The 15,205-nt window shown below is 33.9% G+C and overlaps 1 protein-coding gene across 2 annotated transcripts in view; it reads left to right on the top strand.

The window, feature by feature from the left end:
* LOC114335819 (sodium channel protein 60E-like) overlaps positions 1-14,590 on the top strand; it is a 384,114-nt gene extending 369,524 nt beyond the window's left edge. Inside the window, exons 27-31 of one of the 2 annotated variants that reach the window (XM_050649033.1) lie at positions 1,552-1,807; positions 3,419-3,778; positions 11,406-11,704; positions 12,409-12,700; positions 13,790-14,590. In XM_050649033.1, coding sequence (XP_050504990.1) covers positions 1,552-1,807; positions 3,419-3,778; positions 11,406-11,704; positions 12,409-12,700; positions 13,790-14,039 — 1,457 coding nt within the window. In that variant the 3' untranslated portion in view covers positions 14,040-14,590. Of the gene's footprint in view, positions 1-1,551; positions 1,808-3,418; positions 3,779-11,405; positions 11,705-12,408; positions 12,701-13,783 lie in introns of both variants that reach the window. The other variant, XM_050649032.1, reaches the window with a different exon arrangement.
* The last annotated feature ends 615 nt before the right edge of the window (positions 14,591-15,205 follow it).

Here is a 15,205-nt window from a genome sequence, read left to right as displayed (position 1 = left end):
TTCATCCATTCGTCTTCTTTGATGGCTCTATATCTCATTATGTGCCTTACATTTTCTTCCCAGGCACCTGAAGGCCTTCCCCTTCTTCTTGTTTTTTGTGGTATGTAATTTAAAGCTTTCTTTTGCCATCAATCTTCATTCTTTCGATTCACATGACCGTACCACACTAGTTGTCTCGTTTCAATTCTATATACACTGGAATATACATTATTGGTATTCCTTATAATATCTTCTTCATTCCTGATGTGATCTATTTTTGTCATAATAGGCTCTACCAAGGATCGATATATTGTCAATTTCGTTGTTTGTCTAATATCTTTAGATCACAGTAGAGAGCTTAGAATATTTACCACTTTTTTGTCCTGCTGCGTTCTATTTTCAATGTCTCTTTTGGTAGTGCCTTCTTTAAATATTATAGATCCGAGATATTTATATTATTTACATGTGTTTGTGGTTCTAATTTCTAGCTCTGGATCTTCTTGATCATCCCTTATTTTAAGATACTCTGTCTTTGACATATTCATATTGAGTCCCCATTTTTCGTATTCTTTCTTTAGTTTTCCAAACATGGAGTCCATGTCTTCTTCATAATTCGCTACGACTACCTGATCATCTGCGAAAAACAAAGTTGTTAGACATTTACAACCGACTATGTCTATTCCCATTCCGGATATTTGTTTCCTACACTGCTCTAGCGATGATTGAATAGGTTTATATTTTAAATAAGGTTGCAGACAGACAATATCCTTGTTTAAGGCCCTTTGTTATTGGAAATTATTAAAATATAAAATTTCCTTGTTTAACGACATTTCTTGCATTTTTGTATATATTTGCGATAGCATTCAGATACTCTCTACTAAGATCTACTTTCGTCAATGTTTGAAACAGTTTTTTCAAAGGTACCGTACCGCCAAGTTATCCTGGCCTTATCCGTTTTTCTATTACCTGCTGCAGAACGAATATATTATCAGTGCACGATCTTCCTGCACGAAATGCATTTTGTTTTTCCATGTCGTCACAGTATATAGAGGTTCCCTCTTTATACTGTGATGTCGTCGTATTCTGATGCTATTCTTTCTTTTATTATTCGACCGTAAAACCTCCCTAATGAGCTGGTAAAAGTTATTCCCCTATAATAATTAGAGCATATCCGTGTATCCCCTTTCTTGTATATTGAGCTGATGTATCCAACATTCCAATCATCAGGGATATTTTGTAGTTTTAAGCATTTATTAAATAGTTGGACCAACATTGAATGCAATATTTTTGGTCCGTACTTTACCAACTTAATCGGGATGTCTCCAGGTCCTGCTGCTTTACCGTTGTTCGATCTTTTGAGGGCCTTGCTTAACTCTCCGGTTGTTATCTTAATTATTTGTGTATGTTCGGATCATTCTTCCATTTCAATCTCTTGGAATTTACATCTATCTTCTGTCAGTGAGACCTCATAATGGCGTTTCCACTGTTTCAGATCTATTAATTTTATGTTAGATTCTTCCTTTCCTATAAAAATATACAGTAAATATTTATTAATATTTTATTTTGTTTTAGGGTGGAATGATGTATTAGAATCATTAATGATCGAGTATCCAGACTGTGATCCACATTTTAGAAATCAGAGTAATGGTGATTGTGGTTATCCACTACTAGCAATAATATATTTTACTAGTTTTATTATTATAAATTATATGATAGTTATTAACATGTACATTGCAATTATTCTTGAGAACTTTAACCAAGCTCATCAGGAGGAAGAAATCGGTATCGTAGAAGACGATCTGGAGATGTTCTACATTAGATGGAGCAAGTAAGTTCAAATTTGATAGTCTTTATTAAAAAATTTTTGTAAGAAAACTTAAATAACTTGTTACTTGTTTTTTTACTAATTTGATAGGCATACGACTAGTCGTAAAATATTAATAAAAACATACAATATTCCACCTAGTTGGCTATGACTTTGACATTAAACTTGCTTAAACATTTGACATTATACTATTTTTATGATTCCAGTTGCTTTGTCACCATTACTACCTAATATGAATTTTTCGATGAGGAACTGATTAGATGGTTTTTGTTCTAGGAAAGTATGACCAAAAAGGCCTACTAGCAATAAAAATCTATCATCAGCAATTCCCTGATAGACGGCAACTAACAAGACACTTAGATTACGAGAACGGTCGTACCATTAAGCAGATTCTCAGTGACACTAACGATTACATTTAATTCATTTTATTCATCTACAATAGTTTTTGTTCGATAATATTTCTCGTAATCCAAGTGTCTAATCCGTTGAAACCGTTCTAGTAAACTTTGAAAAGTTTCACTTCTTGGTTGTCGTCTATCAGAGAATGGCTGATGACACATTATTATTGCCAGTAGCCCATTTTTCTTACACTCGCCTAGCACAAAAACCATATTAATCAGTTAATTAGAAAAATTCATATAAGTAATGGTAACAAAGCCACTGGAACTATAAAAATAGTGTAATATCAAATGTTTAAGCAAATTTAGTGTCAAAGTCATAGCCAACTAGATAGAATATTGTATGTTTTTATTCATATTTTACGCACCAATAATCTTCACTACGTAGGTAAATTGATATATCAATGAATATTAATGAATTAAGGATGAGTCTAGGTTAATATATGTAATTATTTTCGAAAAATAATTTTTTATTGAATATTTTCACGGCCAACCTAATAAAATTTCACGTAATTTTTGTTGCAATAAATGTTTGGCTTAAAGAATCACGAATAACACAAATTAAAGCAGTTTGGTATAGGGTATGGTTAAGAAATAAAAAGGTACCATAAAATTTCATTAAATTACAATAGTAAAATACAAGGTGTTCCATTTAAGAAAATACTCATTCCAAGTTTCGACCAACCCTGTATATTAAAATTGAACATGTCGCTATATTAATAATTTTTAACAATAGTAGACTACATTAAAAATCATTAAATCAATCATCAATAGAGTTTTTGATGTCAAATCACTACAATTCTACAGGGTGTGATGGTGTGAATATTGCTACGAAATTAATAAAAAAAAACGTAATTATCTTTTAAACTGACCCGTATAACATTACAAAACCTCATATTTTGTGAAATAACACGTCGAGGAGAATCCAAAATTTTAAAAATATACAGGGTGTCCCATTAAAAAAACGAAGTTATAAGCAACTTCCGGTATAATCGGAAGTAGCAAATAGATGAAAATATTTTCATTAAACAGTTCACTCTTCAAAACCCCTTCATTCCAATTTTCATGATTCAATTACCTTTAGTTCTCGAGCTTATTTCTAATTGACCATTTATCTACCTCACCCTGTATAGTTTAGTTTGTTAATTTAGTTTATTACTGTTTTTACAATTACACTAAGTTGATTAGTATTATTAACGTTTAATAATATTTGTAGATACGATCCTCACGCTACGCAGTTTATACGCTTCTCCCAGCTGTCAGACTTCATAGCGTCCTTGGACCCTCCGTTGGGCATATCAAAGCCGAATACGGTGGCCTTAGTAAGTTTTAACTTACCGATCGCAAAGGGCAATAAAATTCATTGCCTGGATATTTTACACTCACTCGTGAAACACGTACTGGGACACGTCGAAGAGACTGAAAACTTCCGACAGTTGCAAGAGCAGATGAGTATCAAATTCAAGAAGCAATTCCCAACTAGAAAGGAACTTGAAATCGTTTCGTCTACCAGGATATGGAAGAGGCAGGATAAAGCGGCGAGGCTTATACAGAAAACCTATAAAGACTATCAAAAGTTAGTAAATATGATTACCTTTATATGTATCTTTAAGTAATTTATTATGTTTTTCATTTGACTCATAAATTCTTGGTATATCTCATGCACAAGATTTGTTATGACTTTTGATAGATTGATACATTCCGCTACGATAAATTAAAATGTACTATACTATACAGGGTGTCCAGAAACTCTACCGACAAACGAAGACAGGAGATTCCTCAGATAATTTTAAGACAATTTAACCCAATTCATCTAGTCCGAAAATGCTTCCTAAAGGAGCTAGAGCTATTTGAAGATGGCGTCTGGTAATTAGTTTTTCTTAAATATCTCCAGAACACTTTTATTTACAAAAACGGAACTTGGTACACATAATTTTCTTCCAGAGTTAAATCGATTCAATCCATTGCAAATTTCTAGTACCGGTCATAGGCGTCCGTTTTGGGTGGGGCTACAGTTATATTATCGCATAACTTTTTTGTTTTTAATTTCTAAGCATTCTTGAGTCTGGATTATTAAAATGTAAGGTATTATAGTACCAAAAGATACTCTTACTTTAAGTCGATAAGATACACCGTTTTCTAGAAAAATCGATTTGAAAATTTTTAGTTTTTTGAATATCAAAAAAAAAATAAAAAAAACTATTTAGAAAAACGAAAATAGGTACGTTTATTTATATTCCAGAGATGAATCGATTTCGTTAATGGCGAATTTCTAGTACCGGTCACATGCGTTCGTTTTGGGTAGGTCAACGGTTACTTTATTGCATAACTTTTTTGTCTTTAATTTTTAAGAATTTTTGACACTAGATTATTAAATTATGAGGTATTTTGGTACTAAAAGGTACTCTTGCTTTAAGTGGTAAATAGATAGGCATTTATTGCTTTTAAAAACTACAGTTTTATAACAATGAGTTTAGTAAGCACAGTATATAACTAACAACTAGTCTAGAACATAAGTAACTATTAACAAATTTAAACAAAAGATAAGCGCTATCACTAACTGAAATGGAGAACTTGGTTTTTTTAATAAACACCAATGAAGGGAGAAACTGAAGCTTATTCATTTAGAACAAAAGATCTAAGTTTTATGATATTCCAAATATATATTTAAATTGCTTTCACATATATTATAGTTACATTATTAAGACAACCAATAAGGTCGGGTCGGTGCAATTATTAAGGGGGGTCATATTAAAACTGGTTTCATCGAACTTTAAATGGGGCATTCAAACAGTAAGTTTGCTCTAAGTAGTAAAATACACCGTTTTTTTTGAAAAAATTTTTTAATATTTTTTTCAAATTCAGGAAGCGAAAAATTTTCAAATCGATTATTCTAAAAAAACGGTGTGTCCGACTTAAAACAAGAGTTTAGTACTAGAATACCTCACAATTTATTAATCCAGTATCAAAAATGCTTAAAACTTAAAGACAAAAAAGTTATGCGATAAAATAACCGTTGCCCCACCCAAAAAGGACGCCTATGACTGGTAATAGAAATTCACAATGGATGACATCGATTTATCTCTAGAAGGTAAATATGTGTACCAATTTTAATTTTTCTAACTAGAAGCGTTCTGGAGGTATTTAAGAAAAACTAATTACAAGACGCCATCTTCAAAGAACTCTCGCTCTCTTAGGAAACATTTTCGGACTAGATGAATTGGGGTAAATTGTCTTAAAATTATCTGAGGAATCTCGTGTCTTCGTTAGTCGGTAGAGTTTCTGGACACCCTGTATATTGCAATATCTGATAGAGGTCATCATTATAATCATATCTAATCATTATCACTAGTTTGTCGTTTATTTTCTATTTGTATCTAGAGTGCACGGTCTTGTGCAGTATGGATCCAATGTTTCGTCATCTTTCGCAAATCATATTGCCATCGTGTAGGTGGTCTTTCCCTGTTTCTTTTACCTGTTTTTGTATCTTTGGTCTTCATTCAGTTAACTTGCATGTCCAACTTCCATCTTCTTCCTTGCCACGAGGCCAGCTTATCTCCATTTCAATCTCCAAGCTCTCTCCACAACATTTGTATCTGTGGTTCTGTTTCGTAGGTCTTCATTTGTGATCTTGTCTTTTATTGTTACTATCAGTAAACGCTCCATCCTTCTTGTACTATTCTTAGTTTTAAAGCATTGGTTTCTATTAGGGATAATGCTTTCGCACTGTAAGTCATTAACTAGTTTTGATAAAAAATATAAAAACTATATTTATATTTGAAGTTTATATTGACAACTCGGTAAAAATTCAATTATTTCTATATTATACGTTTTGCATATCCATCCACATATTGTCGCAAAAGCTGAAACTTATGACTGTTTGGCAAAGGACTGTTATGAATGACACTAGTAAACATGGATTTAAACTCTAACCAATTTTATAACTCTCCAGCGAAGACTTTGATTTTCATTTTTGGTAACAAAAGGTGACTTAAGGAGTCTACTTGAGGAGTAGAACTCAAACTAGGATCATGTGCAGACTGAAATGTGTTTTTTTTTTCCTGGAAGCCGTCTGTTGTGAACCGGTTGTACTGCAGCCACTTGGCTTATTGTACATCTTCCATTCGTTTATGAAACCCATTCCAGAATTCTGGAACCCTGTACCAGCTTGTACAGGTCTAGTGGGTGGGTGCCATATAAATTTGGAGTCATTTCGATGTCTCCGAAAAGTGTTTGCCGCCTCCGATCCAATGCCTCACAGTCATGCAAAATATGGTTGACTGTTTCAGGTTCTCTGTTACAGAGTCTGCAGCTCAAGTCTCCATGAAACAGCCCCATTGTATGCAGGTGACCCTTAACTGGCGCATGTCCAGTGAGGAAACCTGTTATGACTCTGAGCTGATTCCTGCTTGTTTTCAGCAGTAACTCAGCTCTACTAGCACATGTCCGTCCGATATACATCTTGCCATGTGTGTGACCGGGTACACTCTCCCAGTGTGAGTTGTGTTGGCTTCGAATCCAGGCTTTTTTTCGTTCACGGACGGTGCTTTTTGGCACTCCCACGGCCGGCTCTGGACCCAGGTATTTTGTAGCTGATGCTCTCTTGGCAAGTGCATCAGCTCTTTCATTGCCGTATATGCCCCGATGACCTGGAACCCATACCAGTATAACACTGTTATGTTGTGCCAGTCTATCAAGTTCTTGTCGACATTCCCACACCAGCCTAGAGTTCACCTTAGGGCTTATAAGAGCCCCAATGGCTGCTTGGCTATCTGTGCATATGTTAACCCGCTGCAGTTCGAATGCCCTCAGGTTGTTTTCTCTTGCACACTGCAAGATTGCAAAAATCTCTGCCTGAAATACGGAGGTACATTCTCCCAGTGGAATAGAAATGTTGAAATTTCCACCACTACAGAATATTCCTGCGCCCTCTAATGTGTTACTTTCAATATAACTTTTCAAAAAACCCATGGCTTTAAAATATCTATTTTCAAATAATTCATTTTCCTCATACTGTTCTTTTAATTTGTCTTCTGGTGTTAAAATCTCAATTTGCATTTGAGCATCTTGAAATTCTTTTAATAAACTGGCATTCATTTCATATCTTAATTGAATTTCTGCCAGAGGTGGTTTACTACTTGGAGTAGCAGCTTTTATTATATTAATATAAGACTATAAATTTGTCAATTTTCCCTTGTAAGAAGCCCTTGTTCTAATATTATTGGCTTAAGTCATTTTTTGACGACTTATGGCAATCCCACAAATTAAATGTAAGTCATTATTCGCAGAACATACTGATCGAAAACTTTCGAAAACTTTTCCGAAAACTTTTCGTTAAATACGTTTGTATGAGCATAAGCTGTCCAATGCCCATTTATGTGCTATTCTTGTTGATACCTCACCTGTTTGGTTATCCTTGCCTATTCTAATTTCGTGTCCAAGGTATACGTATTTATAAATAAGTTCTACTTCGTCTTCCTGAATGTTTCCATTGTTACTGGGCCTGAGGTTCGTCAGGTATTTCGTTTTGGAGATATTTATTTTTAAACCGATTTCTCTGCAGGGTCTTTCCAGTTCTTCTGACATATAGTCTAGGCGCCAGAGGGGTCACCGTGTCCTTTTCAATTCTGATGGACAAACTCAACGGTTTCTTATGGATTTTTGGCTGCTGATTACGAATTTCGAGGGTGGATTTCGATCCGAGTGGTCAAACATTGTTATAAACAATTTAATTGTTTATAAGGCTCTGGCTCATAAACTAAAAGAGATAAAAAAATGTTTCAAATAAAATTAGTTGCTTAATAAAAAACGAATATAGAAACGTTTACTAAACTTAAATCCAACAATTATTATAACTCGAGATATTGTAAAATTAGTGCACAATGTAAATTGCAAAATAAGTATTTTTCGAAGCTTTATCGATCGTAACTCGGCTTCTACGCATGTAAATGAGCCTTGGAAGGTATCATTTTAAAGCTTAATTAATAGACTTCCAAACAAAGTTTGTTAAATTACTTTATATTCATTTGTTTTACAGTTATACGCGTTTGAAGTTATAATTTATTTTTTAAAATTGTAAATTAATTTGTTTATAATGGTTTCAAGCAAATTTGAACTATAAATATCTTGGCCAAAAATAAACTTACGAACATTTTCGTAAGCTCAAATTGTTCCTTTTCAGTTCTTCTATAGTTATTGTTAATTAAAGTATAAATGTTCATAGCTCAAATTTGCTTGAAACCCTTATAAACAAATTAAAGTACAATTTAAAAAAAGTTATAACTTCAAACGGGTATAATTTTAAAACAAATGAAGATAAGGTAATTTAACAAACTTTGTTTGGAAGCCAATTAATTAGGCTTTAAAATGAAACCTTGTAAGGCTCATTTGCATGCGTAGAAGCCGAGTTACGATCGATAAAGCTTCGAAAAATACTTATTTTGCAATTTGCCTTGTGCACTAATTTTACAATATCTCGAGTTCTAATAATTGTTGGATTTAAGTTTAGTAAACGTTCCTTCGTTTTTTATTAGGGAACAAATTTGATTTGAAATATTGTTTTATCTCTTTTAGTTTATGAGCCAGAGCCTTATAAACCATTAAATTGTTTATAATAATTTTTTGACCACACGGTTCGAAATCCACCCTCGAAATTCGTAATCAGCAGCCAAAAATCCATAAGAAACCGTTGAGTTTGTCCATCAGAATTGAAAAGGATACGGTGGCCCCTATTTGGCGCCTAGACTAATAGTGTTAATTTGGCCCAGGTCATCTATCAAAACTATGTCATCAGCATTACTCAGGTGCCCCGTCGACCCGCATTTCCCGTCGACATTTGTCCCTTTATGATACCAATCAAGGATTTTAAAAGCACGTTCTTGGCAGTTATAGAAAGCTGTGGTGAAAGTGTGTCACCCTGTCTGACACCCATTTGAATTTTTATTTCGTTTCTGTTTTCGTGTAACTTTATTAAGGTTATTTGGCACACATATACGTAATATAGTAAAGAATGGCGGTACAGAGCCCAATTTGAGAAATATGCTGTGAGAAATATGTTAGTGTGTGGAAATTACTCTATAATTAAATAAAATGTTATAACAAAAGAGTATGCACCGTCATTAAGAAAAACAAAAAAAAAACTTTCTTCAAATAAACTTTTTTATCGCATGTCTAGATTTTGTGTCACATTGGAACTACTAAAATCGATTATATCTATAACATAGTCTGGGTAGATTATCGGAGAATCGGTCATTTTTGGGAAAAGTTATTTACCAGCAATTTTATTGCTGGAACCGAATCTTATGATTGTATATATTAATAATATAGGTATGCAAAGTCCACAGATAGTGTGCTACTTTTTTATAAATAAAATGGCGCCCAAAAATCGTGTTTTTTTTAATTTTTGCTCTATAACTTCAAAGATTTTAACTCTACACCAAAAACACTCAAATAAAAATTCACCGTAATTAAATTCTGCATAGAGACGTGTTTTTCCCGATTTACTGTGACGAAAATTTTCCCCGGAAAATGCGGGCTTTTCCAACAAAATCTTTAATTTTCAACTAAAATTTTAGGTAAGTAATTGTTTATCAATAATTAAATAACTTGGTAATATAAAATCTCTTTTCGTATAGATTATAATTCCAGAAGCCGATGGAAATTTAATTAACAGTTTAGCAACAATTGAATTGTTAATTAAAAATTTACGGTCGCTATAATAACCACAATAATTATGATACATAAGAATATCTATGATTTTTGTATAAAAAGACACTGTACCTATCTAATGCACTTATAGAATGGAAATTGGACTATTTAACCGACCTCAGGAATATTTTAAACTTATAAACAATTTTTTGGCTTATAAACAAATAGAATATCTCGGGAAATATTAAATTAAATTAAATCATTAAAACGGTATTGAATTGAAATTTTGCTATTTTTGGAAATTTTCACTCGTAATATCGATAGTTTTTATTATAATAATATATACTATGAGTATTTTAAAGATTTGAAAATTAGTGTGGCGAAAGAGGACAAAAATAAAAAGGTGATAATTCAAAAATTATAATCCTATTGTTTATATCTTTGCCGTAAATGCCGGTTGTACCGGTTGTATCTTAGGAACCACTCATCACAATTAGGTAAACGTTTTTTCTTTTAAAAGAAGCGTCCTGCCGCTTTTTTTTCCAATACCGTTTTGATGATTTAATTTAATTTAATATCTCCCGAGATATTATATTTGTTTATAAGCCAAAAAATTGTTTATAATTTTAAAATATTCCTGAGGCCGTCTAAATAGTCCAATTTCAATTCTGTAAAGTGCATTAAATAGGCACAGTGTCTTTTTATACAAAAATCATAGTTATTCTTATGTATCATAATAATTATTGTGGTTATTATAGCGACCGTAAATTTTTAATTAACAATTCAATTGTTGCTAAACTGTTCATTCAATTTCCATCGGTTTCTGGAATTATAGTCTATACGAAAAGAGATTTTATATTACCAAGTTATAGTTATTTAATTATTGATAAACAATTACTTATTTAAAATTTTAGTTGAAAATTAAAGATTTTGTTGGAAAACCCCGCATTTTCCGGGGAAAATTATGTCGAAGTAAATCGGGAAAAACACGTCTCTATGCAGAATTTAATTACGGTGAATTTTTATTTGGGTGTTTTTGGTGTAAAGTTAAAATCTTTGGAGTTATAGAGCAAAAATTAAAAAAAACACGATTTTCAGGCGCCATTTTGTTTATAAAAAAAGTAGCACACTATCTGCGGACTTTGCATACCTATATTATTAATATATACAATCATAAGATTCGATTCCAGCAATAAAATTGCTGGTAAATAAATTTTCCTTGTATTTTGCTAATTAGCCCAGAGTAACAAGAAATCTAACTTTACTAACTGTTTTGGCAACATTTAGCGCGCCTATGAGTATAATATATTATTATCACAATATTGTTCCTTCGTCTTTAATAGTGCCACGTACTGCCGAGGCACTGTGGCTAAAGGTTCGCAGACCTTTCGAAAAACTACTATCTCTTGAAAAAATATTGATGACGCGCTGAAGTAGCCTCTTAATGCTAAAAACTTCCTGAAATTAAATGAAAAATATTTTTCCTAAAATTGTGATTTTACCATATTCATTTCTATCTTTTACCATTCCCTAAACTTCTCTTTTGTATTATTTAGGCGTAAAAAAGAACGAGAACGAGAACTGGAAGATGAAACAACGCAAACATCATCACCGGGTACCGGTTGGCAAGGGCGCTTATCGGCCTTTTTGCATGTGCATCGAGGGAGTCGCGCCTCCTCTCGCAAGTCCTCTAGGGCGTCCGACGCTAGTGATCTCAGCGAGCTTGGCGGCCCTTGGCTGAATTTACCGTTGCTGTTGCTCTCCAGCGCCACCAACATGTCCCCCGAGGAGTTGGATTTGACGCGCGACGCCGCCGATGTTAGCATCAAGGTTAGCGAAGCTACGCCAGAATCCGGTAAGTCCTTTTTACAGTTTGTGCTTGCTGTAAATAAATTAAATGTTTTTATTTAATATCTAGGAAAACTATTGATAACGAATTATTGAGTTTGAAAAGGCCTTCGACCTTATCGATAGATACAAACTTATTCGAAAATTACTTCGACCACGTAGCGAAAAGAACCGGAACCATGTAACTATTGATAGAAGAAGGAAAGGTAGAAGGTTGAAAGCCAAGAGGAAGATCTTCAACACAATGGGTACACCAGATGAGGACTCTGGTTGGAAAATCCCAACATGAAGCCCTCCATCTGGCACATAATCGCAGCCAAGGGGGACAACAAACTGACAATATTTTAAGTGTCGCCACGACCTGATAAGGGCTCAAGGAATGACGAGAGGATGGAATTTCGGTATCTTTTGCAGATGAGAAGGTAGTCAATGTGATTTCTGATAACTCATGTCTGATTCTGATTTCTGATGTGTTGGTTATCGGCTGAAAATTTTCTCTTGAAGATGGGTCTCTTGGCCAGAGATCTTGAGCTTTTAAATCTCAATTATTAAAGTTATTAAAGAATGCAAAATGGGCAATATGTGCATTGTAGAAAATGATTATGGATGAAGAATGGAAGAATAAATAATGCAATTAAAAATACGGCTCAAGATTGTAGGAGAGTTTCACACTTAGTAATAAATAAATAAAAAATTTCCACTTTTTTGTAGGTACAACCCCAATAACCCCCATGCCCTTATCACAGCCTCGTCGTAGAAGCATATACAGTTTTCCATTCTTTCTGCGTCATCAAGATGCCGTAGAAAAGCCTGACGAAAAAACTTCTCCCCTTCTAGGTCATAAAGAATTAAAAGCCTCCCAAACGCTTCATCCTGTTGCTGCCGAAGAACCGAAACCAAAAAGAGGTAGCGTGATTCGCAGAAAAAGGGCTGGTTCGGTGAAATCTCGACCGACCTCTATGACTGGTGGATGCCAGAGAACTCAGTCCGAAAAGTGTACGAGGTAAGAAGATTTGTATCAGGGTTTTCAAATAAATTGTGTCAATTTCTCAGTTTTACCTTTTTACCATACTCCATTCAGTACACTGGCACTATAGCGTATATTAGTTGGGCATGGATTCATTCATTGAGGTGGATGCATAGAGGTGGGTTACTCCTCTGTTTATAGCTTGCTGTGTGTATTTGCTGCTGTTGTGACTCTTTTCCATGTCTTCTAGTCCTTGCACTGAACTTTCCAGTCTTTCACATTTATTGCTCTTATGTCTTCTTCTACATCATCCAGTCAGCTTGTTCTAGGTCTTCTTCTACACCTGGGCCATATTGATGTCCAGTTAGTTATCCTTCTCAACATATCTGCTTCTGGGCGTCTCTGTATATGTCCTATCCATTCTAAGCTAAGATATTTTATGTATCTGACTATATTTTCTCTCTTTAATGCTTCTTCAATTTGGGCATTTATTTTCATTCCTATTTCTTCCTCTCTTGTTGTATTGTGGCCCAGTATTGTTCTCATTATTTTTCTTTCAAATTCTTTCTTGTTAATCGTTGTTGTTTCCATCCCATATGTAACAACAGTTCTTATTAAGGTCTTATATAGGTTCATCTTTGTTCTCTCTGTGAGCGGCCGTAGCGTAACGGCATAATCGCTGGCCTCATACGCCAATGCACGTGGGTTCGAGCCCTGCCAAAGACAAACAATTTTTCATTTCTAAAAATGATACGAGCCGTCTCACCGTGCCTCGGAGAGCACGTTAAGCCGTCGGTCCCCCTGGGCTAGTGTACATCGACAGTAGTTACTTGAAACAGGGTTAAAGATGTAAATGGCGCCGGAACAATCCGAAAGGATCTCCCCGGCAAAAATGCCCTAAGATATATTATTATTATCTTTGTTCTCTTACTTAGAGTCTAGCTTCTCAGCAGATTTATATTCATTTCATATATGTTTTTACCTTTCATAATTCTTTCTTCTGTTATTATTTATAAACATTTATTTTCGACGTTTATTTAGTGTTTATTCTTCCATAGTGTACCCCCCAAGTAATATTTCTCGGGTAATTTTAAATGTATTTTATTATATTAACATTAGTTTCAGCACGGATGTAAGTATCCTGGTGACGGAAGCCTCCCCGGAAAGCCACCTAATAAGACCACCCCTAAATAGACAGAATAGTGAGTCAACAGTAGTACAAGTATTGGTGCATAGAGAAAGTGAAGAATACAATAATGACGATGAAGCAGACAGTTGCTGTCCCATGATAGCAGAAGACACCAATCCATCTGAGAACGAGAACGAACTGACTGATATAGTTGTAGACTTAAACGATGAAGAATCGTGCAGCTGATCTTTGCTGAACGAACACGAGAGGTCGGAAAATTAATAGTTGAAAATAAATTATCTTAAATTTGATAAAGCAACTTGATACTCATGTATACTGCCAAGCATAAGTTAGGGGTATTGAAAATTATACTCATTTTCATAGTTGCTTTTTTGGTGAACAGATTAACGGATTCCGCTAACTTTTTTTATTATTTTAGATTTTTCTTTAGTATTTACAGTTTACTCAAAATTCTTTTTTGTACTTATACCGGGTGGAAGAAAAGAAATGTTTTCTTATGTTAAGTTTGAGACACCCTGTAGGGACGATGAAGTACAAATGTGAGTATACGTCGGAATCGTATTGTAGTCTTATGTTTTGTGAACATTTTGTTTTTTGAATGTCGCTGATATTAGTCTAGGCGCCAAATAGAGGTCACCGTGTCCTTTTCAATTCTGATGGACAAACTCAACGGTTTCTTATGGATTTTTGGCTGCTGATTACGAATTTCGAGGGTGGATTTCGATCCGAGTGGTCAAAAAATTATTATAAACAATTTAATTGTTTATAAGGCTCTGGCTCATAAACTAAAAGAGATAAAAAAAATGTTTTAAATAAAAAAAAGGTGGTTCCTTAATAGAAAACGAAGAAAAAAACGTTTACTAAACTTAAATCCAACAATTAGAACTCAAGATGTTGTAAAATTAGTGCACAATGCAAATTGCAGATCGCAAAATAAGTATTTTTCGAAGCTTTGTCGATCGTAACTCGGCTTCTACGCTTGCAAATAAGCCTTAGAAGTTTTCATTTTAAAGCTTAATTAATAGGCTTCCAAAAAAAGTTTGTTAAATTACTTTATCTTCATTTGTTTTTAAGTTATACCCGTTTGAAATTATAATTTTCTTAAAAAATTTGTACATTAATTTGTTTATAAGGGTTTCAAGCAAATTTGACCTATAAACATTTACACTTGAATTAACAATAAAGATAGAAGAACTCAAAAGGAACATTTTGAGCTTACGAAAATGTTCGTAAGTTTATTTTTGGCCAAGATATCGATATTTTAATAGCGCGCTCTGAGGCGCAAGATCGGCTCACAGCGTAAAGATCCACGCGCTAACTTCTCGATGCAAATTATAATTTCTATGTATATATACGTTATCTTCATTTTTTTTATTTTTTTAAAGATCCTA

This window comes from Diabrotica virgifera, chromosome 4 (genome assembly GCF_917563875.1).
Source record: "Diabrotica virgifera virgifera chromosome 4, PGI_DIABVI_V3a".
Taxonomy (NCBI): Eukaryota; Metazoa; Arthropoda; class Insecta; order Coleoptera; family Chrysomelidae; genus Diabrotica; species Diabrotica virgifera.
This window is presented reverse-complemented; position numbering and strand designations above follow the sequence as displayed.